This window comes from Fusarium redolens (genome assembly GCF_020744475.1).
Source record: "Fusarium redolens strain MPI-CAGE-AT-0023 chromosome Unknown BKA55scaffold_1, whole genome shotgun sequence".
In the NCBI taxonomy this organism is placed as follows: Eukaryota; Fungi; Ascomycota; class Sordariomycetes; order Hypocreales; family Nectriaceae; genus Fusarium; species Fusarium redolens.
The window spans coordinates 2,929,343-2,957,332 of NW_025763664.1; the positions used below are offsets into that span (position 1 = coordinate 2,929,343).

Sequence of the window (27,990 nt, forward strand, 5' to 3'; positions counted from 1 at the left end):
ATATCTAACTCCTGATCTCCCAAAGCCTGATCTTCCCCGTGTCATTACCAACCGCCAGCAAGTCACTCTGATTCCCAAACGCGACTGCCGTGATTCTTCCAAGAGGTGTCTGTTCCGTAGGCCAGTTACGGTACACTGTGCAAGTAGGTAGATGCACAAGACGCAAAGCGTCCTTCTTATGTTGGCTTCCGAAAGCCATAAGCTGACCATCTAGTGAGAAAGCAATGTGTGTAATGGGTGTGACAAGCTGCTCGAAGACTCTTGTAGGTGTTGGGCGCTCCTTAATAGATACTTCCTCCGACTTGAGTACGACAAGCTCGTTGCGATCGTATATGTTGGTGATGCCGCTGTTGGAACCTACAGCGACCCATCGATCGTCACCCAGTACAGCTGGACCCTGATGACCGCCAAGACCGAGGACAATGCCACCAACACAACCCTCATCATGCCATATTCCCAAGAATGAGCGGCTCTCCATGCTGTACTCGCCAACCTGGCCATCCCGACCAAGGATAGTCATACCGTTTCCAGTGCTCCACCAAGCAAAGTCTGCAATGCCGTTCTGACTAGAGAGTCTGGCAGCGGAAATCCACTGCATAGATGTTGTGTTCAGAATGTTGATGATACCGCCTCCCTTCCTGGTAGATGCAACAATGGCCATGTATCGACCGCACGGGCTGAGCTTGAATCTCTCCATAGTCTTGTGCTCGAGCCTGTGGCCGAGGATCTGCGTTGTCTTTTGCACTGTTCCTGATTTGAGATCCCAGTGGTGGAAGTATTTTCGTCGGCCAGCAAAGAACACCTTGTCGCCCCGAGGGTACAAGAACTCGGCCCTTCGAACATCGACTTGCTTGACTTGTACTGAAGTCAATTGAGGATTGGGTGTAGGATGAGCGGCGGGCGCGATGTGATGGAGGTAGAGCACAGAGGCGGTGCTGGAGGAGAGGAGGACCGGGAACTCGGGGTGGAAGGAAAGATTGGCAATGGGGGCCTTGTGCTTGTCTGGGATCTCTCGTGTACGTTGGATGTCAATGACTTCGGGTCGTAAGCGCCTCTTCTTGGTCGATCCAGCTCCGGCCAGGCTGTTGACATCGCGAAGGAACTTCTCAAGAGGCTGAGCAGAAATCTCAGAGTCGGAATCGCTGTCTGCTGAAGAGTCAGACGCAGCTGATGATCGTCTTCGCTTGCTAGGTCGTCCATCTGCTTCGCGCGCCCACGCTGGAAGGGGATTAAGTCGGAGGTACTGTTGTCGCAACCTTCTGCTGTACTCAGTCCCGCTCACAAGATCCTCGGCCTCCGTCTTTCGCAGCTTTCGTAAGCGAGTGGCTCTAGCCAGGGAAATGGCCAGTCTATCGTCGTCGCTATCCTCCCATACAGGGGCGTTTCCATCGCTGGGCTTTGCTGCCTTTGTGGCCTCTGCAGCACCTGGTCCAGCACCCGTGTCGAACATGAACAGGTCCGCATCGTCGATTTCCTCCAGTCCAGGATCTTGTTCGACAAGCTGGAGTTCCTTACCCTCCGCATCCCAGCTGTTATCAAAAATCCCATCGTCTTTGAACAATTGCGCCCGGAAGCCTGCCTTGTTACCTAGAACAAGTCGCTCCAACTCTTCCTCGTCCGAATCTTTATCGTAGAGCGTAATAGTTGGCTTCTTCTGAGGAACCTCATCTTCTGAGTCAAATTGAGACTCATTCTCCGAAGAGGAGGAGGATGAGGGATCTACCATTTCTTCGTCTTGTGGTGGCGCCATTGTTGTCCTTTGTCTAACTGGAGTAAGTTTTGCGGTTACTGGGTTGGAAATGTTTATCGCATGGAATTTTTTTAGAGGGTCCGACCAGCCTTGCACACGCAATTCTCTATGATAGGCTCTTCAATTTTATGGCTGATGGGGTCGCGACCAATCATACAGGGAATTGAACGAGGCTGATAATGCATCCGAATAGAAGCAAGTTTAGTTGTATGGAACCAATCAACCCTGAAAATCAAGTATTCTAATTCGCAATCTGTGTACAAGTCGAAATGGGCAAGAATATATCAAGAATGAGCATAAGGTAATTTAGCAAGTCTATAGCGGCCTTCACAGGCTCCCATAATTCCAGACTTGAATCAAGCCTAGTAGCCCAAGTTATTTTCCTGGGAAAGGATGGAAGTATGCCTAGATGTGAGAGTTTAGAAGGTTAGGAATTTACAAGAAAGCCTGAAACAATAGAAATATAATTACTTTCGGGTATTTAAATGGACTTCTCCCACTATTCTGCTGCCGCCTGTGCCAACACACTTTCGAGTCTGTATAGATCAGGACTCACTGACTCAGGAGACTTGAGTGTCAAACATGAGCCAGCTTGTGCAACATCAATGAGGTTTTCGACTTTGCCACCCTGGGCCAATCCGGAGATCAAAACTCCGAAGAACGTATCTCCGACCCCGTTAACAGATATAATGTTCTGGACCCTTTCAGCTGCAGAGAATAGTCGCATATAGAGTCCACCAACGCTGGGGTGGTCGCTCATCGAGCGAGCAAGGATGTACTCTTCGGAGTCAGGGTCCTTCAGACGAGGATCATCTTTTCCGAGGATGGTGGTCAGGAGGACACCCTGAGGCCCAAGTTTCGTCACAATAGTTGGAATATAAGGAAGTAGTTGAACAGACTGAACGGGGACACCAGCGTCAGTCAGCTCGGCTGTAGTCATCTTAACAAAACGATCTCGGGCGCCTCGCATGCCAAAGGCATCGATGATATCGAACCACTCCGGGGCCTCAAAGTAGCCGTTATCACGAGCTGCGGAGTACATAGCTGCCAGCTCGTAGCTGTTGGGAGAAGCGATATCTACCGTGGGCTTGGGGAAGACTCGAAGTTTCGGGTGTCCTTTCTGAGGGCAGAAAAGGTTCATAGACTTGGCTGTCGATACTGGTTCAAAGGCAATCTTGCAGTCTTGATCTTGGCCAGCCTTGAGCCATGCTCGAATATCTTTCTCGCTCCAATTGCCATCCACTACCAACCACTTGGGCTTGGTTCCCCGGACGGCAGACTTCCAATATTCGGGGAAAGAGTGGTTTGTGAAGATCCCCATATCGGCCATAGCCATGACTAGATTCTTGTTTGCATCATTGACAGCGACGTACTGAGCCGTTCTATTAGAGCCGTGGTACTCGTGGCCTAATTGTCGAATGTATGTGGTGTCAAGGCCAGAGGCTTTGAGTCCATTAATAATGGTCTTGCCAGCACTACAGCACGTCAGTGAGGTCCAGATCTCAGTACGAGAGTGCGCTTACACGTCATCACCAACCATGCTGCAGAGCCGTACTCGCGCATGTTTGCTTACAGAGTGGGCAGCAAGAGCTACATTATGGCCGACGCCTCCAATTGACTGGCTGATACTTGATGGATTCGAGGTATGGAGGACGGGTGAAGCGTCACCCGATTTTGGGGCATAGTCACAGCTTAGATCAACAGCAACGGAACCAGCGACAAGGATATCAGCCTTGCTATCAGACGTTACTTCTGGCCCCTTGAGCTCAGTAGGAGCAGGAGATGCAGGTGCAGATGCAGATGGAGCGCCAGAATATGAATTGCTATAGCTACGATTAGATTTACGTCCGAGACCATTCATCGCTGCACTTACAAAGTCTTGACTGGTTCAGAACCAGAAGACAACAATTTTGAGAGTTCGACAGCGATGTTGGTGGCCCGGGTGATGTTGGACGTTACCAGCGCCTTGTTGGCGACAACGGCCTTCTCTCCTGTTAGCTCCTTGAGCCTACCCAGGATATACGGAGTGTTAGCGCTGCCAGTGAAGCCCTTCTCATTGGCCTCTCTGACAGCTTGTTCGATATAAGCCTGCATCTCAGGCGCAGGAATGCCAAATTCCTCCGGGATGGGGTTGGCGAAGAGCAAGCCTGACTCAATGCCAAGCTTCTCCTGGGCCAGAATGATAGCAGCAGCCTCCTTCTCGGTGTGGACAACAGAAGGGCTCTTGATGCCGCTATCACGAGCCCAGAAAGCAGGGAAATCAATCTTTCCAGATCGTCCGTCTGCAAAGGTCGAAACATGTGCACCCTGGGTCTCGAGGAACTCCAGTGTCCTGGGGATATCGAGGAAGCCCTTGCAGCCGCTGCTAATGACGGCGACTCGGGTTCGGCCAAGTTCAGTGAGATCAGCAGAAACGTCCATTGAGTCATGGCCTCCACGGTGAACGCCACCGAGACCACCAGTGCCAAACACTCGAATGCCTACAAGCCTGGCGAGCACCATGGTTCCTGATATGGTGGTGCCGCCATGAATCTTCTGTCCTGTCAAACCCTGAAGCAAGTCTCAGTCAGTCCTGCAGCCTGTGTAAATCAAAGATGTTGACTGTGGATGCAATGCTGCACACACGAGGCATGACCAAAATCAGTACCTAGCTTGACTTACCATTCCCGCGAGGTAGGCAATATCTCTCCTGGATGCCTTAACAGCGTTTCCACTCTCAATCATACGAAGGATATCAGATGCTGTTGCTCCGACAGTAGGAACGCCATCAACAATGGCGATGATGGCGGGAATACCTCCATTGCTGCGGACAAGATCTGAATGTTGGAGGGCGAGTTCATTGCCCAGGGCTCCGTGAGTGTAGATAGTTGACTCAAGAGCAACGATGGGTTTGTTGGTGGCAACAGCATCTGTGATCTCATCCGATACCTTAAGCAAGTCCTTGACACCAGCCAAAGAAGAGCTCATGAGGCGGCGTTGAGAATGAGAGCAGACCGGCCGAGTTCCGGCTCCGGAACAACGCCGAAGGACGGAGCGGTGCCGGGCAATGAGACTTGACAACCGCATGCTGGATATGCTGTACTGCAATGGAGTTGCTGTATTGAGTGAGATGCAGCGGTACACGCCAATGAACAAGGCCGGTTGAAGTCCCCGAGGTTCAAGATGAAGAACGGCGTGTTTGAATCAAGATTCGATGTTGAAGTTGATCACCTTTACTGAGAGGAGGGGTTGGAGGAACTGACCTGACAACCTGAGTTAGCGTTAGAGTCGGGCAATGACAAGAGCCTCGGATCACGATTATTAGCGATCACTTTTAGAAGCCAATGATTCCCCTATCGTGAGATATCTTCTGTCACGATAAAAGAAAAGAGCTCCACAGCCGCCAATTTGGTAAGAGGATCTTTTGCTCTGAGCAGGCGGTGTTCGTGGTTCTTAGCTCTTGGCTATCGGGGGGCTCCGCCGGTAAATGCCCCTCTAACAATTCATTGGCTCTCAAGTGGCACTCAAGGAAGCAATTCCGCTGCGAGTTGGAGACGGAGAATTCGATCTTGAAGAGCCAAAAATGAACATTCTGCACTTTTGATATTTTCAGCTGTAACTCTTCTTCAACCGGGGAAGTAGGTTCCTACATGTCAATTCAAATGATATTTAAATCCCTGTCAAGTTGATTCTGAACCATATTGAATGCTCATAATGCGCTGTAACACTGCAACATAAACATGGGTTAACGCTTATAAGTCTGAGATTTATGTAGCAATGTTAGTTATTACCAAGTATAAGTCCCAAAAAACGAACTCGTAATGTCATCATTTCAAGATAAGAAAAGAAGCAGAGAAATAAATCGTTCATTCTCATTATCTATGTTCTTAGCCTCATCCACCGGTAAAATACCCTTGTAATTTCGCTTTTATCAAGGACCAAGCCCCCATCCTCAAACATCTCCCAAGGATTTCGCAGCTGTATTGGATACTCGGCCAAGCCCAATTTCCGGTTTCAAAAAGTAGATGTAGTCATTTGAATCCTGCGCCGTATTTCCCGCGATAATGAAATTGTTGTTGCCGTTCCTTTTTCTCGCACCTCATTTTGTGCCTGGGCTCGTGTAGTACTTCATACTAGCAATGTTATCATCAAAGCAACAACTTACAGCCGTGCTGCTCCTGGCTGGGCGCGCGCTGGGACTGAACTTTACCATTTCTAATGGCCAGATCTTTACACCTGGTTTTGTGGTGCTGGATGCCCCTCAACCGAACACACCCCTTGGAGGGGGTAAGTTGACAATACGACGTCATGATAGCTTCGCCAGACTAACATTGTTGATTCAAGATACGTTGCACGTCGCTATAGATGTGACCGCCAATGGCAAGCTGCCGTTGCCACCGCATGATGAAGATGACGACAACCAGATCTTCAGTATCGAGATGTTCCTCTACAGTTACATGACAGGTCGCAACCTGACCATCTCTAATGGAACGGCGACCGCTAATAACGCAAGTCTCGGGGAGATCATGGCTCAAGAGCCAGGCAGTACGGTTAAGCATATTAACTGGGTGTGGCCTGACTGTCTCGTTGGTGACGGAAAGCCTGGAGGAGATAGTGATCGCGGTGTTTACAACGTGAGCAATACTTTTATACCCTTCTCAGAAGATGTTCTGACAATATGCACAGATTTCCATCCGACAAAACTTTAGGCTCAACGGCGATGACCACTATACCATCTTCGACGTTCCAATCAATGTCACCAATTCGATTCCTGAGGATGATGATCGGCCGTCTTGCGATGAGCTATCGAATGAGATACTCTCGCCTGAGGAAATTGACGCAAAGGCAGCTAACGAAGTGGGCGTTTTGTTTGCGCCAGGTGATTCGACCGAGCTTGATGCCAGTGGTGAGGATTCGAAGGGGTCTGCCCTTGGTTCGAATGTAGCGGTATATGCTGGATTGGTGAGCTTGTTCATGGCGATTTTATTGTGAGGATCTTGATTAGCTTTTTAACATTCCGATACCCCCTAATTTATGAGCAAATGCTCTTTTATATAATATGTTGTATTCCAGCAAGCTTGTTCTGGGAATCACTTCTTCGTTCAAATACTCTGGAACCACAAATAATTCACGGTCTCTGAATCTGAGTGTGAAAGTTGAAACACCACGTCTTAAACTGCCACACATCATCAAATTCCACTAACCAAGGCAGGTTACCAAATCGCCATGTCAACCATCATCTGCCATGCCAATTAAGGAATCATCCCCGTTTAGCATAGCTTTAAGGCGATCGAATTGCGGGGTCACCATGACACCGAGGAACAATCCGCAACACTCGTTAACTCATGATGGTCCAGCTTGGCGCAAGCAAAGATGTTGTTCGGTAAGAGCTGCTACAAGAACCCTGGCGAATAGCTTTCTGACTATTACCCCAGATTTCTCATCCCTGCGAACTACTGCAGCGAGCTGCGAGTTGGTAGCTGTTCGTGGAAAAGAACCTCGGTTTGCATGCTCCATCATGACAACCATGCATCAAGCCCATTTCCCCTCCATAAGAGATGCCTATGCGCATTGGAGGCGCAAAGTGCGTTGTTTGAATACTTGAGCTGCTCTCTTGGACCTGTGCACTACCTGTTTTCCATATGGAAAAGCAATCGTATCTCAGTGTAATCTGACAACAAAATCTTGACTTACATCAGACTCAAACGCCATCATGCCGATGCACCAAGGACTTATCCCACGAGAAGGCATTTGCGCCGACGTTGTACTACGACTCATTCGTCAGACTGCTCTCAACCCAGCTCTCTTACTTCCTCTCGTGCTGTTCGCTCGCCTCACCAAAAAGGGCCAAGATCTCTCCATTCTTCATCCCAGTGCCCACAGTCACCTCAAAACACTCTTCTACGTTGCTCTGGCGCGATGGGCAAGCGGATGGTGGTCCGATAAGACCAGAAACAACTGGGTTGACGACAAATATGACTGGAAGCGCGAAGTTGTGCTCGTAACAGGTGGTGCAGGAGGTATTGGAGGGCGAATCGTTAAGCTTTTTGAGGAAATGGGCGTCAAAGTTGTCGTTCTTGATGTTCAGCCCATGTCTTTCGAAGTTTGTATGTGATCGTTTTATATCTTACCCCAGTTCAGGATCGGAATAACAGAAGGAGGCTAACTTCATACCTAATAGCGGCCAACGTGCACCACTTTCAATGCGACCTTCGATCGCCCGAAAACGTCGAGGCCGTCGCCGAAAAGATCAGGGTTGAGGTTGGACATCCGACCGTCGTTATCAACGTGGCTGGAGTTGTCAGGGGCAAAACTATCTTGGAATCTCAGCCAAGCGATATTCGCTTCACTTTTGACGTCAATACCTTTGCTCAGTTCTGGATAGCAAAGACATTTGTTCCTGATATGGTCGCTAACAATCATGGCATGGTTGTAACCCTGACATCCTATGCGAGCTGGTTGACAATTCCTAACCTTGTAGATTATGGTGCTTCAAAAGCAGCTGCTTTAGCTTTCCACGAAGGCTTGACTGCTGAGTTGACCACCATATATAATGCGCCCAAGGTCAGGACTGTTATCGTCCATCCAGGTCCCACCAATACTGCTCTTTTCAAGGGATACTACCAAAACACTGACTTCTTGATGCCACCACTTGCACCCGAGTCAGTGGCCGATGCAGTAGTTAGGCAGGTTCTCACAGGGCGTAGTGGGCATGTTGTGATTCCTGGCACAGGCACCATTCTGGCTGCTTTACGTATGCAACCGGACTGGTATGCAATTCCCGTGAGAGCTAAGGCAGAGGCATATATGAAGAATTTCAGTGGTCGTCAAGTCATTGAGGATGTGGATACTACCATTGAGAACGATGGTCAAGAGAAGGAAGCCGACGGAAATGCAACCGCAAGTACGGTTTTGGTGTCTTAATTAAAACTGGCTTGTCACTATAATTTAGTGGATGAATTGTGGTGTTGCTATTGTTTGATTTAGCCATATTGTACAGCTCATACTCTATCACATTGTGTGTGACTGATTGGGCAGTCAGTCACTTTGAACTTATCGCGAAATCATGATTCTCATTATCAAGGAAATGTAATCCCAGCATACGGTGACAGATAAAGGGGACACTAGAACACCAAAGCGGTCGTGAATCATTGTCTTCTACAATACCATGTAGTTGTATGCGCGTCTAGTGAGGTAGGGCCCATTAGTTTTCAACAGAGACACTTGATAAACTCATTCTCAGGTCAACCCATGCGTCGTTTATTGCTCACTGCAAGACTCAAGGTCCGATTAAAAAGGGCGTGCGTGGGAGCTCGGGCTACCCAGATACCTAAGTCCAAACCAGCCTGTGCTTTATAGGTCATCCATGTAATAGAGTACCATTGTGTTGGTGATGTCCTTGCCCGATGTTATGTCATGTTGGTGGTGCCAACTGACTGATTTGAGAGCACCCAGATATGCCGCTCTGTAAGGGTGCATACAACGCGTGGCATAACTCGAGTGATAGTCAGGCATGAGCCGATATAAATGATTCGATAAATTAGTCAACAGATAGCCATCCAGGACCTGGGTCGGCTCCAATGCGGAATACTTCCAATGAGTGAGCTGGCGGCAAGGCGCCTACAGACAAGATGAGATGAGAGACGTCGCTTACGCTGCACAGCGCAGAAGGATCAGCTCCGATGTTGATACATATACAGTATTTGTGATGAGTTTGACAACTTGCATATGCAACCAAGGTGAAAGGGGGGCCGGTCTGCCAGATACCTTGCTCAATTGTATATCATGAGATGATCATCGTTCGCTACATGTTGTGGTAAAGGGCTCCATCGTCAGCTCAACTGCTTGAAATGTGGCAGCGTAGCATGTAGGGCATGGGTCTATGCAGACTGTACCCAGGGTTCATCCTTGATGGGAGATGGCAGAATGAGAAAATTTGAAAATTTGAGAAAACTATGTGACTGTCCGTTTGAGTAACCAAACGGTGTTGAGAAAGTTGCAACACCGGCAGGTTGCGTTGAATCTGCATGCTAATCCCCAATTCAGCATCATACTTGCGTCTTCTGTTGCACAGAACGATATCAGGTAAGCTGAGCACTGAGCTAAGACCTGCATGTATCAGTTTGAATCTGTGTGTTACTGCCACCAGATCCATCCCATCTGAGTCAATGAAACGGTTCCTATATATAACACAACTTACGGTGTGGCTTTGCTGCATATTGTCAATTCCCCGACTTTAGACCACTTCAGCTGGTAATCTACAGGACTTGACCAGATCTGTCATCGACTTACAAAACTTCAGACAAAGGCCGGGGAAACCGGTGTCAGATGGATGGATTGCACCCGCTCGCCATGCTGATAATGGCACCGCCCGAGAACGGCCTCATCCTGGTTCAAAGACCCTGAGTTCCTGCAGGCGTATAGGAGAAGAGGCAAAGGAACTTAATAACATGCGATATCAGACCCTGATACTCCATCGTTCATGTCCTGACCGCAGCCAGATCACTGTACCACAGCTGAAAAGGGTATAACAGGTTAGCAGATGCGGATTGAATAGTGTACGAGAAGGGCATCTACGTACATAACAAGTGCATGATCCTTGCTGCTGTCAGAGCAGTAAACACACAATCTGGTACCAGACATACCACGTTTTCATCGGAGACTAGAAGCCGCAGAAGTGGACTCTTTGACGAAACGGCGCGAGCGTGTGGCACAGGTTCAACGTCTTTTTTTGTCTTGGTCCAAAGTGTCATTATCAAAGGAGGTGGTGGTGTTGAGGATTGGTCTAGGTCTAGGTGCAGGGCCTGGTCCATGGTCTAGCCTTCTAGACCTTCTTTCTAGCGGTGTTATTTTCTGCCATTGATTTGTCACTGTTTGTTTCAGAGATATCTATACTTTTAATATAAATGTTCGTGCTTGAATCTGATTAAATGTGATGATGCCAACATGTTTCACCTTTTTTCTTCTTCAATACTTCTGGTGCTTTGGCTTTGGGGTTGACAAAAGCATTCAATTCATCAATTATCGTCCAATCACATGCTAGATCGTTAAACGGGGACAGGTCCAGAGACTGCATGTGGATCCCTTCAAGTTGCATTCCAACAGGAAGGGCCCATTGAAAAAGAGTGAGCGAGCTTGGCTCTTGGCAAGCGAGGAAGGGGCGGATGGATTTGAGAAAGGGCCCTGGAAGCTAGACCCAGTTGGACGTGTCAACCGTGTCGTCTGAGTGGACCGTGTGGCAGTGAGCCAGCAAAATCTCCCTCGAAATCAGCCCATTTCTTGTCTCCTCGTCAGGTCTGGCGTCGCCTGCCTCCGCCTGCTGTCGATAATCGTGTCATGCCATTTTTTCTGCTCCAGGCAATTGTGACCCCATTTCACTTGCCCTTGTTGCCCTCGACCCTGGGCTGGTCTTTCCCATCCATTCTCTGTCTCTCTTTTTGATCCATGGAGGCCAGGGCATCGTATCACCCCGGTCGTCGCTTGCCATCAACCCCCGAAATCCGGTACCTGCCCGTTCGTGGGCGCTGTATTTCCTATATCTGACCTTGAGACTCGGAATAGCTTCATACTTAGCCCCTCTCTTCTCCTCTCTTCACCTCGGTGTCCCTCTTCGTGCTCCGTCGTCCATCGTCTGTATCTTCGTTTCTGCCATTACTGCGGCCGTCTCCTCCACCTTGTTCGCCATTCTCATCGTAGTCTGCATATCTGCACAAACCCTTGTCGTCTCAGTTGTAGCTTGTCAGTCAGATTCAGCCTGTCCAATAGTTACTCGGTCATTCTGCCCCGCGGCCTCGAAACCCCCATACACTTACCGATCGATCTATTCCATCATACATATATCCAATTAATACTACGCGACCCTCCTCGAAATCTTCAAAGCATCTTACGAAATATTCAATTTTGCGACTTCGAACTTGACTACCTATTCTCATCAGGCGATATCGGGGAGTTCACATAACACCCCGAGTGTGATACGGACGGCACTTGATAACTGTGTGGACGGACTAACTAGGAGAATATCACCTTACCGAATATCTTTTTACTTCCCACACACCTTGTCGTTTGTCGCCAGCCTGATCGTTTGCGACATCTTTTACCTTGACTCGGACGCTTCCGCCGTCTTTACCTCTCGCAACTACTGCCGGACGACACTCTGTCAACAATTTGATCCGACAGAGGTCGTCCATGATCTTGTGATCTCCCGGCGATTTCCATTGTAACATGGTACCTAGCATTGTCCAATCTGACGACATGGATCAAATGGAAATCCCCTTTCCAGCACACCGGGAGCGCCAGGAGGGTTCTCCTCCTCCCTTCCAAGATCCTCTGGCTCTTCTTCGCAGTCTTCCTGAGCCTCCGCTGGAATGTCAAGTATGTGTTGTTGGCGCAGGACCTGCCGGTCTAATGTTGGCCACAAACCTGACCAGATTCGGCATTAACGTTGAGGTGATCGATGATCGAGCCGATCAGACGCCCGTGGGAAGGTAAGGTTATCACCACGATTCAATTGTACCACTGGAACAGTCCAATTGACCTCAAAATAGAGCCGACGGCCTTCAGCCGAAGACGATCGAAACCTTTAGACAAATGCGACTATCAGATACTTTGTTAAAACAAGGTGTTCGTGTCTTCGATATCGCATTCTGGCGTAGCACCGCAGACGAACCTCTTCGTCGACTTGGCCGCGAAGTACATTATCCCCCTATTATCGATGTTCTCGACCCCTACATTCTTCTGGTCCATCAAGGTATGGTTGAAGGGCTGTTTCTTGAGGACATGAAAAAGCGCGGCAAGGAGGTCCGTCGAAACATGGCTTTTGAGTCGTACAGCGTCCCTGACAACAAGACTGGTCCCCTTCAAGTCAACTGCCGTGCCAATGTCAATCAAGACAAGCGTTCGGTTCTGACTCAATACCTGATTGGATGTGAGTGGTAGACCCTTGCACTTATCATGCGCTCAGAAACTGACATTACTACTAGGTGATGGTGCACACTCCAAGGTTCGCAAGAGTATCCCAGATGTCAAGGCTGTCGGCATGTCTCAGGCTGCTATTTGGGGCGTTCTCGATGGCGAACTGATTACTGACTTCCCCGATATTTGGTCCAAGACGCTCGTCTACTCACAAGAGCACGGTTCAATTCTCATCATTCCTCGAGAGAGGAATATGACTCGTTTCTATATTGAGCTGAAGGCTGGTGCCAAATTTGATCGCCGCGATCTGGGTCAGGAGTTCATGATGAAGCGCGCGAAGAAGATTATGGCACCGTTCCGCTTGGACTGGAAGTACGTTGAGTGGTTCGGCCGTTATCAGGTTGGTCAGAGGGTTGCTAGTCGCTTCACTGATGGCCACCTGAGGGCGTTCCTGGCTGGTGATGCCAGTCACACCCACTCTCCCAAGTCAGCACAGGGTATGAACACCTCGATGCACGACTCATGGAATTTGTCGTGGAAGTTGAACCTTGCGGTTCGAGGCTTGGCCAAGCCAAATCTGCTGGAGAGTTACGAAGAGGAGCGGCGCAAGATTGCCCTGGACTTGGTTAACTTTGACTATGAGCATGCGAACCAGATTGCTGGTGGCGACGCCATTGCCCTCGCCGAGAACTTCAGGACCAATGTCCGTTTCATTTCCGGAATTGGTGCTGAATATGGTGAGAATGCTATCAACAGACCAGGAATTGGAAACAACCAGTTTGTCATGGGAGACGCCAAGCCAGGTTGCCTTCTGCCTCCTGCTAAGGTTACTCGATATATCGATTCCAACCCTGTGGATATCCAGCTTGACATTCCTATGCTCGGTCAGTTCCGAATCTACCTTCTTATGTGGGATGTTCAACAATCAGCACCTTTCCTGCAAACTTTTTGCCATGCTATTGCAGGTACAGACTCCTTCATCAGCCGTCTATCTGCTGCAGCTAGCGCTTCTTATGCTTCGCAACCCCGAACATCAGCTCCTGAGGATGTTTATTCCCGACCTGAGCGATACACTGTTGTCAGCCACCTCTTCACTTTTGGTCTTATCAGTAAGTTTCTTCGCATTTTGTATCTTGACATCCCTTGCTAAAAAGTCAATCAGCCACCATGCCCAAGACAGAAATCGAGATCTCAGACCTCCCACCTCTTCTGCAAGACAGCCGCTGGACTTTCTACCTTGACGACATTCCCGATCAGGACACCCGTGGGTCGCTATGCACTAACAAATGGCTCGGCAGCCTGGGACCTGGCGAGGTGGCCATCATTAATGTTCGTCCCGATGGTTATGTTGGCTCGATAGGTCGCTGGGACTCCAGCCTCGATGAGTCTGGTGTTCAAGCGGCTCGATGGCTCGATGAGTATTATGACGGATTCATGAAACTTCCAACTCAGTAAGCTCGAGGAGAATCATGAGTTAATATAGAGGACCAGCCAAGGCCCACGCAACCCTTAGACTCGTCCGTACTCTGTCTGAGATCCTTCGAGAGCCATCTGTGGGACAAGAGAGCCCTGTGCATATTGGCATTTCGAATTCGTGTATCCAGGAGTACGGAGTTGTTGACAATGTTTATCATATTTGATGCAAACTCCCTACAGTGCCCAGCTTGGGCTTGTATCATCATTGAAAAGAACTGAGCAGGACGGGCCAATATGGGCCCGACCAACCACCACTCAGAGAAAGAGGAGGGAACAGGAAGGCATATTTAGAGACGGAGGGTATTGTGGGCAATAGAAGAGGGCCACCAAGACAGTAAGATCCGACCGCTAGATGGGCGTAATCTTGCTCATGTCACGACACGTTTGGTAGTTAGTCACTGCTCATATCATGCAATCTATTTTATTTGTCGACCTACATTATTGATATTATTTATCGCTATACGTACGACCCCACGGGTTCTCTTTCTTATCGGCTCTGAATTCATGAAGACAATGTCAGCCAGAGTCTGTCCCCAAATGTCTCTATCAAGAGCTGTTTTCTGAAATCCATAAATCACACTAGTTCATTTGGGGTCCTTTATTACCAGCCAACGTTCATCACCACACATCTCTCTAGCCATCTATCAATCGTTCTTCCAATCTAGCACCTCTTCACGGGTGGTTGGGATAGGATGGCTGTTCTACATTTCTCACTCATAAACATCTTGAGTGTACCAAGAATTTAACTGTCACCACGTGCGGCATCGTAAAGACGACGAAGAAGAAAAATTACAAAATCAGTAAGACACATATAGCGAAATAGAATGAAGTTTCCAATGTTTTTGAAATTTCATGACAGACTCGGCTGAGCCTAACAGGCTGACTATTGCCCTTATTATGCTAGTCATATATCCATTCCACATCAATCTCCCATCTCCTGTTCTTGCTTGCTTGCTTTTCCTTTTAAACCAAATTCATCGTCTGAGTCGTTGCCTGATTATTGTTGGGTAGGCATGGAAACATCAGCCTTTTTAGCAACGGCATCAGCACTCTGCCATAGAGCTGTGACAGTCTTGAGCTGAGTGTAGAAGTTGATGCCAGGCTTTCCGTAGAATGTGCTGGCACCACCACCAGCAATAGACTTCTTGTTACCAGTGAAAGAGAACATGGGCAGAGGGACAGGGATGGGGACATTGATGCCCACCTGGCCAGCCTCAATGTTCTTGCGGAAGGTCTCAGCAGTAGCACCAGACCTAGTAAAGATAGCAGTACCGTTGCCATACTCGTTCTTGTTAACAAGGTCGATAGCGTCATCAATAGACTCTGCGTTGAGACAGACAAGGACGGGGCCGAAGACCTCCTCCTTGTAGCAGGTCATATCGGGTGTAACATTGGTGATGATGGTAGGGCCAACCCAGTTGCCGTTAGGGTACTTGCTGGGCTTGTAGCCACGGCCATCGAGAAGAATAGTAGCGCCCTCCTTCTCAGCAGACTCAATGAGCTTCTCAATACGCTCCTTGCTCTGCGGTGAGATCACGGGACCGAGATCAGCGCCCTCCTCGAAGCCGCCATTGACGTTGAGATGCTTGGCTTGCTCGGCAACCTCATTGAGCCACTCCTTGGTTTCGCCAACCATAACAAGAGTACTCAAAGCCATGCAGCGCTGGCCGGCAGCACCGAAAGCGGCACCAGTAATGGAGTTGATGAACTGGTTCTTGTTGGCATCGGGAGAGACGACAGCGTGGTTCTTGGCGCCCAAGTTGGCCTGAACACGCTTGCCATTGGCAGAACCACGGCTGAAGATGTACTCGCCGGCCTTGTTACCACCGACGAAGCTGATTGCTTTGATAGCGGGCTCATCGAGGATGAAGTCGACGGTGCGGTGGGCACCATGAATGATGTTGACAACACCCTCGGGGAAGCCAGCCTTCTGGACAAGCTCGGCAATGATCATGGCTGCACCGGGGTCACGCTCAGAAGGCTTGAGGATGAGGGTGTTTCCAGTGATGGTGGCAATAGGGATGCACCAAAGGGGGATCATGGCAGGGAAGTCTACGGATTGATTAGCCAAAGCATGATGCTAGCGAGTGGCGGATTACTCACTGAAGGGGCAGATAGCAGCGGTGACACCCAGGGGCTCACGGTAGGTTCGGGTCTCCATGTCCTTGGAGACTTCAAGGACCTCGCCCTTGAGAAGCTCAGGGGCAGCAATAGCAGCCTCAGCAACTTGAAGACCACGAAGGACATCACCCTTAGCATCAGCAAAGGTCTTGCCTTGCTCGAGAGTAATGCTGGCAGCGAGGCGGTCCCAGTTCTCACGAATAAGCTGGACAAATCGGAACATGATCTGCTGTCGAGAGATGACAGTAGTGTTCTTCCATGACTTAAAGGCCTTCTCAGCACTTGCAACAGCAGCCTTCATCTCAGCGTCGGTCATCTGAGGGACACGAGTAACGAGCTCGTTGGTAGCGGGATCGTGTAAGTCGATGTACTTATCGGTCGAGGACGAAACAAACTTGTTGTCGATGAAGTAGGGAGTATCGACCGCCTCGACCTTTGCGTGGGTGGTAGGATAACTGCTGGCGGTTGAAGCTAGGGCAGCCGTCACAGGCTGAAGCTGCTTGCTTGTCGCATGAATGCGTCTGGCAGCGACATGGGACGAGCCGCTTGTGATGTTAGATGAGGTGAGGAGAGAGGATCGAGAAAGGGCGGGAGTAGATCGGCTGGAAGCACCCAAGCCGCGAGAGATTGCGCGACGCATGATGGCGAGAATGAGGATGACAGTATGTATATGAGGCTCAAGTACGTGGTATAAGTGAGAGGGACAAGAGATGAGAGGAGAAGAGAGGGAGAGCAATTGGCCTCGACAACTTCTAATGAAGCAACAAAGAGGTCAGAAATCAAAAGGTCATGGGTTCTCTAGACTTTTATACTGAGAAATTGTCCCGGCTATGTCAACAGTGCGGAGGCAATTGGAGGGGCGTTCATCTGAGAAGGTCACCACTTGCAACCACCAAAGGCGAGTCAGTGCGGGGCGGCAAGAGCAACTCATGATAAGCTAGCAACTTCCCCCAAGAGCTGGGCTGACATTTCTGGAAAGTGTGGGGTAATTGCCGAGTGAGCTCCGGCTTGTCCGCTGGTTACCGTCAATGCCGATGGATACCACGGTCTGAGGTTTGTCTCCCAATTCTAGTCTCTTACTGGTTGAGATTGCCGGCCAGAAACTAGATCTCTCGCTCTATTCTTCGTCTCCTTTCGCCTGCCTAATTGGGAAACATATCTATCTCAAGTGACCTGCCACTTCGATTCCTTGACCTTTATCTATCGGACGTCGGGGTCACCTTCCAAGATTCTCAAACGTAAATGGATGTTTATGGAGGGCGTTCGTCTTCTCAATATCGATCTAGGCTGATACTAGACACCCTTATCTGTACACGCACGCCGATTTCGGTGGGAAACAGATTTGGCTTGTCAAGTTAACCAACTGTAAATACGAAACTACACAAAACGAGATAACCATGTGCCAACGCCTTGCTTCATAGTGCCTCTTGAGTGGTCGACAGATAAAATACCACAACGAGTCATGGACTGATGAAAAGTTAGGTCAGCCTGAAAAGTTATCAATTGTCTGATATCCCTATCACTGCTCTGATGCGCCAAATCAATCAATCAATCGTGAGAATTGTGTACATTTCCTTCCAAACTTGCTTCTCTTCTTACTTCCATAGGTTCTCTGTCCGCTTTTGAATATCACTCCGCCCAATATAACAACTGACCATCTGAAATCATCGTCTCATTTGCCTTACGACTGGCTGCGGGTAGTGCGCTTGTTAGCAGCACCCTTGACCTGCTCAGCACCGGTAGCGGTGGCCTCAGCAGCCTTGTCCTTGACCTGCTTGGCCTTGTCGGATGCCTTCTCAGCTGTCTGCTGAACGGCGGGTGACTTGCCAAGGTTGAACAGAACAGCGATCAGGCCAGCGGCACCGAGGATGATAGCGACAAAAGCACCAGCAACCTCGGGGACGAACTTGATAGCCTCGATAGGGTCCTGAGCGGCAATGGCCTTGAAGAGCTCAACCTTCTCGGTAACGTAGTGAACGGGGTCATCAAGGAACTTGAGGTCGCTGGGGGATTTGGGCTTGTCCTCCTGCTTGGGCTTGTCGGCATCAAAGAGGGCCTTCTCAATGGGGTGCTTGACGCCGAAGGTCTCCTCAGCGAGCTTGTTGGCATCCTCAATAGAGTGACCAATGTAGATGTTGTCAAAGAGAATATCATTCTGCATAGTCCAGATCTCGAAACCAATGGCTCCCATGGGCTCGAAGTTGGCAGGAGTCTTGTCCTCAAAGTAGTCGGGGTTCTTGATCTTGCGGGGAGCCCAGGTTCCCTTGTATGCTGGGTTCTCGATGTAAGGTGCAGTCCACTTGCCCTTATAGTCGGGGTTACGCTTCATTGGCTTGGTCCACGGGCCGCAACCAGAGGCGTCGGCACACTTGGGGTTGGGGACGGTAGGAGCGATCCAGTCGCCGTCCTCCTCGTCATCCCAATCATCTGGCTTCTCGGCCTCAGGGTCAGGGATGGTGACGGGCTCATTCTCGAGCCAGTCCTCGGGTTTCTCGGCTTCCTCATCAACGATCTCGTAGGGGGCATCCTCATCCCAATCCTCAGGCTTCTTGGCCTCAGGGTCGGGAATGCGGGCTTGGTCAACCCAGTCCTCGGGCTTCTTGTCGTTCGCATCATCAATCTCGGCCGGGGGGTTGACAGCAGGAGTGAAATCCTCCAAGAGGCTGCCAGTCTTGACCTCCTCGTTGTTCTGCTTGATGACGTAGGTGTTGTTGGGATGAACGATCAAGGTGTAAAGCTCGGTGGTCTTTGTGATCTTGGCAGTGGGGGGAGAGTCGAGATGCTTCTCCTCATACTCGCCAGTCTTGGGGTTCTTATGGTTGAAGATGAAGTGAACCTTGTTGGTGTGACCACACTTGTCGGGACCGAACATGATCACGTAGGGGGTTGTGTTTCCGAACTCTTCTTGGTGGAGAGCCTTATTATCGCGAAGGAGCTTCATGTAAGCACCACCACACTCGAGGCCATCTAAGAGCAAAAATGTCAGCACGCGCGATCATTGAGGGGGATTCCAGAGTTATACTTACTTTGCAGCTTGACCTCATACTGGACGACGAGGGTGTTGTCCTTGTTGTCAATCTTCTTGGGAAACTTGGCGGAGATAGCATGGTGAGCTGCAGGGTTCTTGACAACAAGACCTTTGTCACCCTCGATTCCCTTATACTGCATGGGCTCTTCAACGGCCCACTCGCCAACATAAGCCCATTCCTCCTCAGAGCCAGATGTGTCCTTCTTCGCGTGAGAGGGCTTCCATCGCTGGTCCCAGTCGTCGGTGAACTGCTCAAGGAAGTCGGCCTTGATAACGGTCGGCTGTGATGGTGGGTTAGCTATCAATTGACATGAGCTCATGAGGAGCTACATAGCACCATCCATGAGCTCAATTACTCATCAAGAAAAACTTACGGTGAATGTAGGGAGCTTGTCGGGAACAGAAGGGGAAGCCTCCTTGACATCCTCGGCGTGGACGTTGCCCGTAAGCATGGCAGCCGACATGGCCGCCGCAACAGCGTTGAGCTTCATGATAAAAGAAATGACGGAGTAGCTCGAGCAGGAATCAAGGACGTCACTACAGGCTGCGCAGGAGGAGAAGCAGGAACACAATCAAAAAAGACGTGTGACTGAGGAAAAGTGTATGCTCGATAAGGGTATTCCCAGCGCTCGAGGAGAGAAGAGGTCCAAGAGTGAGGTGGAATGTAGAATGGGGAGAGTGAAGAAGCGAAAGGTGGCGTCTTAACAATGGGTGGAGAGCTCTGCCTTAGTGTTGAGGACACGTAGAACGAAGAAGCTCAGAGCCGCCTAAATTTCAGGGATCACGAACAGGTGCAGAGCGGGGGTCGTGGCCCGGAGCCACTAAGGCAGGAAGGTGCGGCTGCCGACTGTCAGGTACTGCCAAACTGGGGGCGGGGAAGTTGACGGAAGCCTCACAGCCTCGACCTTGTAGTTACAGAATAGGTCATGTCCCACAGAAGGCTCGAGAAGAAGACAGCTGTACATGGAACAATTGGCGGATGAATGGTTAATTTCACAGACGTAAAAGGCCTCAACTTTAATAATGTTGTCTGAGCAGGTCCAAGAAAGATAGTGTTTACAAGGGTGCACAGAGCCATAGTTGTATCGTTCTGTGGATTTCAGATTGAAAGCTACTGCTCAACTAATACCAAAGCTCGGAGTCTTTAAAATGAATATGAAGGAAACAAGGAAATGCCTACAGTGGCTTGCTAGTCTTCAGATTGGTCAACGCAAAGGACGTGGATTAGGAATTCTCCATTTATTGATAGAAATATAGATTACCCTTCTCCGCATTACCTTAATGATGAGTGACATCAGTGATAGGAAATCCGTCCACGGGTTGTTTAACAGCTACCCTAGGGACTGATGACTGATACGGAGTAACTAAAAGCTAGAAAGGGTGCCCTGACAAAACAGCAACAAGATCAAGCGCACATGGAACATTGTGGCGTCAAGGGTATTCCTGCAATCAAACTGTGTTGAAGCCGACTCCTCCATCATGACGCATCTATTTAAACATCAACGACATAGGAAAACTGCTCAGTATGCAAATAGCACTATATGATATGCCTTCAAAATACAATTACCTCAGCTCCACAACCATTCTGATGATACAACGATTGAATTGGACTCAGGCATTGACTACATCGTGAGGCAATCATTTCGCTTGTTTACAAGCTAACGCCTCAAGCACCCGATTGGGAAACATGAACCAATCACAGAACGACACCCCACAACCAACACAACCTCAGTGATCGTGTTATGTTGGGCTCTGACTTCAAGTCAATGGGAAAAAATGCACGTCAAGATGAGGTTACGCAGAGCGCAAAAAAAGAGGTATTGTATTGATGCTCGTGTCGAGCCGTGTGTGAACGCGCAAGGTGTCCCAATAGTTTGTCCATGAAAAATCGATCCGGCCCAAAGAGGCCTTCGTCATGATGCCCAACATGTATCACATTTGAAATCAAACTCCAATCATTACCGCTCTAGAGCAAACCCATTAAAATCCTTCCATTCTATCAACCAGATGTCCAAAAGAGGCTATCCAATTTACAGAGCGAAGATAGCGGCAGCGAGACCGAGGAGAGAGACACCACCAACGAGGGCGGTGGCAGCATTGCCAGTCTCGGAGGCCTGAGCAGCGGAGCCGGAAGCAGAGCCGGAGGCAGATCCAGAGGCGGTCTCAGAGGCGTCGGTAGCGGTGGCATCAGACTCAGAGGCAGAAGCAGTGGCGGTGCTGTCCTCATCGGAGGCAGTGCCGGTGGCCTTGGAACCAGCAGACTCAGCAGCGGAGGAGGCCTCGTCCTTGGAACCAGCAGCGCCGGTCTCTTGGGGAGTACCGTCGATGGTCTTCCAGTAGTTGTCGGCGATACAGTCCTGGAGACAGACGGAGTACTTCTCGGTATCGGAGGCAGAACCCTTGCCCTTGGGGCAGGCGGCAACACACTCGGTGGTGGCGTTGATGTTCTTCTCATCAGGAGAGGGGACCTGTGGAATTATCGTTAGAGCTATGTTTGTCCATATGGAGAAATACTAGACTTACAGTGATGCAGTAAGACTGGCACTTGACATCACCAGCATCACACTTGTCAAGGCATTTAAGCTGAGACTCTTGAGCGGGAGAGACAGAAGCAGTCTTGCTCTGGGCAGCGGCCATGGTGGCGAAAGCGCCGGCAACGAAGATGGAGGTGAAACGCATGTTGATGAATTTCGAGGTTGTTGATATTAGAATTAGTAGTGTAAAGTAATAGAGATAGATCTCAAAGCGAAAGTCTGAAGTATAATTCTTGTCTTAACGAACGACGGACGGATGACAACGAGGGTAAAGAGGAAGGGAGACAAGAGCTCGCGACGGGGTAGCCAGGTCCTTTTATGAGTCGAGCCCTCAACTGGACGTGGACGGTTTGCAAAGGGGCATCCACACCATCAAGCCAATGACCATACCACCACCAAGCCCAAGCAAGCCTAGACAAGGCCTTCAAAGCAAAGTCTCAGACCCCCCAGGCCAGGCTAGGGGAAGCCGTGAAAGTCACAGGCTCACAGGCGCAGGCACAAGTCAACAAGACTGACCTGAGGTGCAGGCAAAGCGCGCCAAGCTAGCCCCCGGCTCATCGGGAGATAGGGGACCCATCAGGACCTTCACATTTGGCTTGTCAATGGCTCGAGGTGGGACATGGAGGAGCATGGATGGACATGGACATGGGGTGAGGGAAGAGGACCCATGATGGCGCTAGGATTAGGATTGGAGCCATTGAGGATCCATTTTATGTCTGATCAGGAAGTGTTAGAGACGAGAGGAGAGAGAAACGAAGTATCCATCACCTTCTCGGGGATGCTATTGCTGTCGGCCGTAGGCACAGAGTACGCATGATGCATATTCAGGGCTCCGTTAGTATCATAACACACAACAAAAAAAGAGGAGGGGAATATTTGGGTTATGCCACGCAAACCCCCTCACACAAGTCCACGTCCACGTTGTGACAACAACAAAGAAAGGACAAGCACAGGCACAAGCACAAAATTAGAGTGAGTTGCAGTCGGGTCGGACTGTAGCGAGCGAAGAAGAGAAGGTATGTGGTACCTACTCCGTAGACGACTGATGTGATGTCGATCGATGTTCGTTTACTTTCTGGTCTGGGGAAGCCCGCCGACATCAATTTTAAATTTACAAGCCATGATCCAAGAGACGACCACTAATTTGCCGTCCCTGTCCTGCGTTGACTAGGGGAAGAAACGACCATTTGCCAGTTGAGCTGGGGGATGTTCCTGTAATTCCGGCTCAACGCAGATCTTGCATCTCTCCCTTCGTTTAACAATTCTTTTTCGGCTCAGATGATTGAGGATGATCATGTTGTGACTGTTAACTTTGTGCCTAGACTCGGCAGTGACCGTAACTAACAAAACTTATGATACCTACCTATAGATGGAAAAAGACGTTGGGAGATAAAAACAAAACAGACCCACACATATTGGATGTGATCCTCCACTTGCTCATCCATCCATCCGTCCATCCATCATGAGGAGCTTCGCCTCTAATACCTCGTGTTGCCAGGCGACATGACCACCATCTGCCGTCTTTCTTACTTGTGTGGTGTTTTCTGCTTTCTACCACTGAGCCCCCCTCAATTTGCACCTCCAAAGGTGACGGGGACACGGCTGTTCTTCTCAGCGCGCCTAGATTACTGCACTAGCATCGGATCTCTCCAAGTCGATTGGATTCGAGGTTGTCTCAGGGGGTCACCCTTGGGCTAGACAATAATAGACCAGGCCTCCATTTTGGGACAAGGGGTGAGCGGAAGTGTGTCCGAGACGAGACTGTGTAAACCATCAGCCAGTGTTTTTTGCAAAGTGTTTGCAATCCAGCCAATACCATGTAAACAATAACACACCTGGCGATGTGTTTTCTTCTTCACAGTATGAGTGAATAAAGAACAAACTGGAAAGCCATGGTCTACTAGCACCATACCGGCCGGCTCAAGGAGTCAAGGCCGTTTTGGAGGACTTAGCTCGAGCAATTAAAATGGCCTCTTTTTTTTCATTGGCGTACATGTGTACATTTGTTTGGCTAACACCAGCGTCATTTCAATGCACTGTCACTAGGCACATACTCAAGAACTCAACAAACTTAAACTCTCCTCTTCCCTCAAAGGGACAGGCAAACGGCGCCTAGAGCCTCTAACGGATGCTCTATGCCGCGTTGTCACCTGCAAAAGCCGTCGGCTCAACTTCTTCCATCCTAATCCATGAATACGAGGTGTGCCAGAGAAAAAACCCCGGCGGTGCTCCCCGTTCCCCGTATGCCTCTTTGCTATTAGGGGCATCTGTGCTACCTACTGCTACTGTTACTGCTACAGTGCAGCTCTACCAGGACCAGGGTCTTGGCGTCCCGGCGCCGGCGCCGAGAGCTGAAAAAGGTCATTTAAGCAAGGACAAGGGTCAACATCAAGACAAGACATGATGCTCAGAGCCTGTTGATGGATTCTCGCACTCATTAAACGAGTATTATTACCCACCTGTAAAGGCTTGTGATTGAGGCGTCATCCTTGAAAATGTTAAAAACACAGACCAGGTCTGTTCCAAGGCATTCGTCTATTCGTCTTCAGTTCGGGAAGATTCTCCATCTGATGCTGGTTATTATCACATACGTATTCAAAACTGAGTCATTCAGATAACATGAACCCTTGAGTTCATGCAAAGACATATACCCCTATCATCTATGTATTATCGATGATTTTTGACCCATTTCAAACTTGCATCGATGAATCTTGACGGAAGAGAAACTCCATCAGTTGTGCTTTGGACCATTCTCGGCTGTTCCGTCTCCGTTCCTATTCATAGCTCACTCGCTTGCCACCATAGACGCAATACAACCTCAGATCCGACTGAGGCCAATGCCCTTTGAAAACGGAGGTCGCACGCATTGCATAGGATCGAGATACAAGATAGAACATTCCGGACAAAAGAAAATTCCATCACATGGCAAAGATTCTTGAGACAAGAACTTGGCGTAGATTTTGGAGAATCCACTGGGACCAGGAGATATACGGCCTGCCCAGTAAAGACAAGCAACCACCCAACGTTTCCAAGCCATTGTTTCTGATTGTTTAGGCCAATTCACTCATCAGCCACGACCTCATTCTCTGCAGAAGGGACTTGGAGAAAGTCTTCTCGTTATTGATTGGCTAGCGTACTGTAGGCAGTTCTCTTAAGAGTGCTCTTCTCATCGTGGGAGTTTGATAGCAAAGGGCACCTAATGCCCAATCTATTCTCCTCAGCCACTAAGAGGCTCTGAAACCACAGCCTAAACAGGTGCGGCGTTGGGTTAAGATTGGACAAGAAACTGTCCACCACCAACATCAGCCTCAGCTGCATCACATTGACTGTGCTGTTATCTCATCTCACAATTTACAATCCTCTGCCGGACCTCCGCCCTGTCTCGGCTGCTACGATCCAAATTAGAAACCTTCTGGAAAGGCACAATTTACAGTGCTCCGCACCTCCAGATCCTCCTCCAAAGACAAGATGTCAACTGAGCAACGCCCAACTGGCGATGCCCTCATTACTTCTGAGGACCCCAACCACCCTGCTAACTTGATTCCTTCACTATGCGCAAAATTCTGGACTCTGGGCTGGGTTACGGGAACAGGAGGTGGTTGCTCTATTCGAGATGAGTATGTTTGCTTTGCTCATATTTGAAATTTTATCACTTTTTACCCCGCGACCCCGCCATGATGAGTTGGAGAAGGCAAAATTATTCACTCCAAGACTCATGATACCTATATATTCTCTTCAAGTGAATGGGAAAACATGTAAACATTCTCCTGAGTATTTGCTATCACAATAGGAGAGGGAAAGTTTCATTCAACTTACACCATGATCGCAGTGATCTCGTATACATTGCTCCCTCAGGCGTTCAAAAAGAACTCATGAAGAACACCGATATCTATGTCATGGCTCTCTCTGAGCAAGATCCAAACCACAACAAGCTCAACCAGCGCACTTATCTGCGATCTCCTCCCTGCTACAAGCCCTCTCAGTGCACCCCCTTGTTCCTCGCTGCTTTCACCCGCCGAGGAGCTGGCTGCTGTATACATACTCACTCTCAATGGGCTGTTCTCGTCACCCTCCTGTTAGAATCCCAAGGCCCTGGAAAGGACCGTGTTTTCGAGATCAACAACATTGAGCAGATCAAGGGCTTTGGCCGTGGCATGAACAAGACAGGTAACCTGGGCTATCATGACACCCTTCGCATTCCCGTCATCGAGAATACTCCCCATGAGGAGGACTTGACCGAGTATCTCGAGGAAGCGATGGATAAGTATCCCGACACGTACGCTGTTCTTGTCCGTCGTCATGGTGTCTACGTCTGGGGTGACAACGTCCATAAGGCCAAGACTCAATGTGAGAGGTAAGGAAGAGATTCTAAGGTCACTGGTGGTATGCGACTAATTATGCTGACATGACATAGTCTCGACTATCTGTTCCAGCTTGCCGTTGAGATGAAGAAGCTCGGCCTTCCTTGGATCAGCGAAGTTGAGCAGATTGCTCCCCAGCGAACATAGTCGAAGAGGCTGTGAGAGTGTGACTATACAAATTTAGACACCTTAGGTTGTGCTATGGGTGAAGGGGGTTGCTAGTTAGTCTGAAAGCCAAAAAAGAGGCAAAGCGTTATGTGGGATGATGGCTGAAAGAACATTTGAGGGTAGTTGATAGATGATTGTGGTCATAATGTGATTATGACAAACGTACGACAAATCTCACCTGAAGAATAAGGATGCCACTATTACAGATCATTCCCTTGGCGAGTTTTTTTTTTCATGTGAATTATATCATTTAAAATTGATTTACAGTTCAACCCGCCAAGTCTTAAACTTCACAACGCACAGTAGATTCAAGACCTTGTTGCTATAAAATTAAAAGTTATCCAACTTATAGCTCATCTCTAGGGCGTTGCTGCTCAACAACATCAGGCTCCTCCCACATCCTCTTCTTTGGATTACCAATATTATCCTTATCACCCTCTGGGATATTTCCCAGCTCATCCGCCTCTCTCACAACGTTCACAATCTTATCCACCTCCTCCAGAACCTCAGCCTGCTGCTCGTCGCCAATCTTGACGGTAGGCAACTCATCATCCGGCAAACCCTCCACCGGAACTCCCTTGCTCGCCTGTCCAGCCTCTTTCACCTGGCCCTTCCCAGAACCCGCGTGCATTACCGCACTGCCTGCCGATGTACCCAATCCGAGCATCAGCCTCAGCGGTAACCAAACAATCCACCACATAGGTCCATACAGCAATCTTCTGAACAACAGCCAACCGAGTGTACAAGCTAGCATATAAAACGTCGTCTGAAGGTACCACGTATCGCTTTTCTGCGAGCGCAACAATGTGCCTAATAAATCCTTGGAGCTCGCCAGCATTGTATCCAGAGAGCCATACGACTCATTCAGCTGCTTTAAAGCAGCAGAAGATTCCGTCAAAGTCTCGTGCGCAAACTCGCTGCGCGCCAACTCCGCCTGGATCAAGTCGTGTGTTCGTCGCAGGGCGTTGGTCACATTAGCGCTCGCGCCAACGTTCTGTTGATCCTCTTCAGTAAGGCTAGATTGTTGCTTCTGAGCATGCTGCTGATGGCGTGTGGGGCGAGCAGACTTTTCGTCGTCAGGGTAAAGAGAGTTGTTCTCGGAGGTAGGATGTGAGAATGATGTAAGTAGAATCTCGCGCTCTCGTCTTTGCGCCTGCGCGAGGCTATGCTTTGCCGACAGTCGTGCTTTTCGAAAGGAGAGACGGCAGCTAGGTATATTAGACATAAATACCATTTTCTGTTCAGTGTAAATCATACCTTTCAAGCTCCGTCCCAATCTTTTCGACACTCTCTTTTAATCGGTCTTTATCATGCTCTGCACCACGCAGAAATTCCACTTCTTCCTGCAGAAGCTCGTGCTCCTCTTCTCCGTCCCGCAGAGTGCTCGTAATTTCTGCGCTGAGTTCACCGCTCTCGCTGCTCTCCTCATCGGTGGTCAGGGGCACAGAGCCGGGTTGGAATTTAAGCGTTGCGAGTCGATCGATAAGCTCTTTGAGCTGTGTCGTATTCTCTTGCAGAGCCGTCAGACGCTCCTGCAGGCCTTCGAAAGACATTTCAGCTTGCTGAGCTTGCAATATTATGTTGGTGGATAAAAACTATTAGGTGTATGTTGTATAAGTCGATCTCGAAACGTGGTCCATCATTATCATGACGTTGCAGTTA

At 49.3% G+C, this 27,990-nt stretch overlaps 8 protein-coding genes across 8 annotated transcripts; 3 read left to right on the top strand and 5 right to left on the bottom strand.

Moving 5' to 3' along the window:
* Nucleotides 1-4: 4 nt before the first annotated feature.
* BKA55DRAFT_588481 (Indigoidine synthase A like protein-domain-containing protein) lies at nt 5-4,717 on the bottom strand (the record flags this gene model as incomplete). Its single annotated transcript, XM_046194797.1, has 5 exons — nt 5-1,788; nt 2,279-3,225; nt 3,274-3,573; nt 3,624-4,300; nt 4,412-4,717. The coding sequence occupies 5 exons, from the start codon at nt 4,715-4,717 to the stop codon at nt 5-7; spliced, it is 4,014 nt and encodes a 1,337-aa protein (XP_046056688.1).
* Nucleotides 4,718-5,868: 1,151 nt separating this feature from the next.
* On the top strand, nt 5,869-8,653 carry BKA55DRAFT_588482 (uncharacterized protein; the record flags this gene model as incomplete). The annotated part of the gene is made up of 6 exons (XM_046194798.1): nt 5,869-6,016; nt 6,095-6,363; nt 6,416-6,691; nt 7,145-7,313; nt 7,429-7,836; nt 7,866-8,653. The coding sequence occupies 6 exons, from the start codon at nt 5,869-5,871 to the stop codon at nt 8,651-8,653; spliced, it is 2,058 nt and encodes a 685-aa protein (XP_046056689.1).
* Nucleotides 8,654-11,950: 3,297 nt separating this feature from the next.
* On the top strand, nt 11,951-14,095 carry BKA55DRAFT_588483 (FAD binding domain-containing protein; the record flags this gene model as incomplete). The annotated part of the gene is made up of 4 exons (XM_046194799.1): nt 11,951-12,213; nt 12,274-12,653; nt 12,709-13,749; nt 13,803-14,095. The coding sequence occupies 4 exons, from the start codon at nt 11,951-11,953 to the stop codon at nt 14,093-14,095; spliced, it is 1,977 nt and encodes a 658-aa protein (XP_046056690.1).
* Nucleotides 14,096-15,113: 1,018 nt separating this feature from the next.
* Nucleotides 15,114-16,877, bottom strand: BKA55DRAFT_496569 (Aldehyde/histidinol dehydrogenase; the record flags this gene model as incomplete). Its single annotated transcript, XM_046186382.1, has 2 exons — nt 15,114-16,168; nt 16,220-16,877. The coding sequence occupies 2 exons, from the start codon at nt 16,875-16,877 to the stop codon at nt 15,114-15,116; spliced, it is 1,713 nt and encodes a 570-aa protein (XP_046056691.1).
* Nucleotides 16,878-17,918: 1,041 nt separating this feature from the next.
* BKA55DRAFT_497550 (Calreticulin family-domain-containing protein) lies at nt 17,919-19,756 on the bottom strand (the record flags this gene model as incomplete). Its single annotated transcript, XM_046186480.1, has 3 exons — nt 17,919-19,204; nt 19,264-19,546; nt 19,640-19,756. The coding sequence occupies 3 exons, from the start codon at nt 19,754-19,756 to the stop codon at nt 17,919-17,921; spliced, it is 1,686 nt and encodes a 561-aa protein (XP_046056692.1).
* A 1,539-nt stretch (nt 19,757-21,295) lies between these two features.
* On the bottom strand, nt 21,296-21,944 carry BKA55DRAFT_683000 (uncharacterized protein; the record flags this gene model as incomplete). The annotated part of the gene is made up of 2 exons (XM_046198441.1): nt 21,296-21,733; nt 21,789-21,944. The coding sequence occupies 2 exons, from the start codon at nt 21,942-21,944 to the stop codon at nt 21,296-21,298; spliced, it is 594 nt and encodes a 197-aa protein (XP_046056693.1).
* A 3,323-nt stretch (nt 21,945-25,267) lies between these two features.
* Nucleotides 25,268-26,307, top strand: BKA55DRAFT_588486 (class II aldolase/adducin N-terminal; the record flags this gene model as incomplete). Its single annotated transcript, XM_046194800.1, has 3 exons — nt 25,268-25,416; nt 25,629-26,153; nt 26,214-26,307. 3 exons carry the CDS (start codon nt 25,268-25,270, stop codon nt 26,305-26,307), a joined length of 768 nt encoding a protein of 255 aa, XP_046056694.1.
* A 256-nt stretch (nt 26,308-26,563) lies between these two features.
* On the bottom strand, nt 26,564-27,959 carry BKA55DRAFT_550068 (uncharacterized protein). The gene is made up of 2 exons (XM_046191247.1): nt 27,586-27,959; nt 26,564-27,536 (listed from the first exon to the last, which is right to left on the bottom strand). The coding sequence occupies exons 1-2, from the start codon at nt 27,879-27,881 to the stop codon at nt 26,675-26,677; spliced, it is 1,158 nt and encodes a 385-aa protein (XP_046056695.1). The 5' UTR covers nt 27,882-27,959; the 3' UTR covers nt 26,564-26,674.
* Between the last annotated feature and the right edge of the window lie 31 nt (nt 27,960-27,990).

Bases quoted from the DNA above. Each gene is read 5' to 3' on its own strand.
- BKA55DRAFT_550068 (XM_046191247.1), bottom strand. From the start codon at position 27,881: ATGTCTTTCGAAGGCCTGCAGGAGCGTCTGACGGCTCTGCAAGAGAAT. The intron at 27,537-27,585 runs GTATGATTTACA...TAATATACCTAG, and splicing joins ATTGGGACGGAGCTTGAAAG to CTGCCGTCTCTCCTTTCGAA.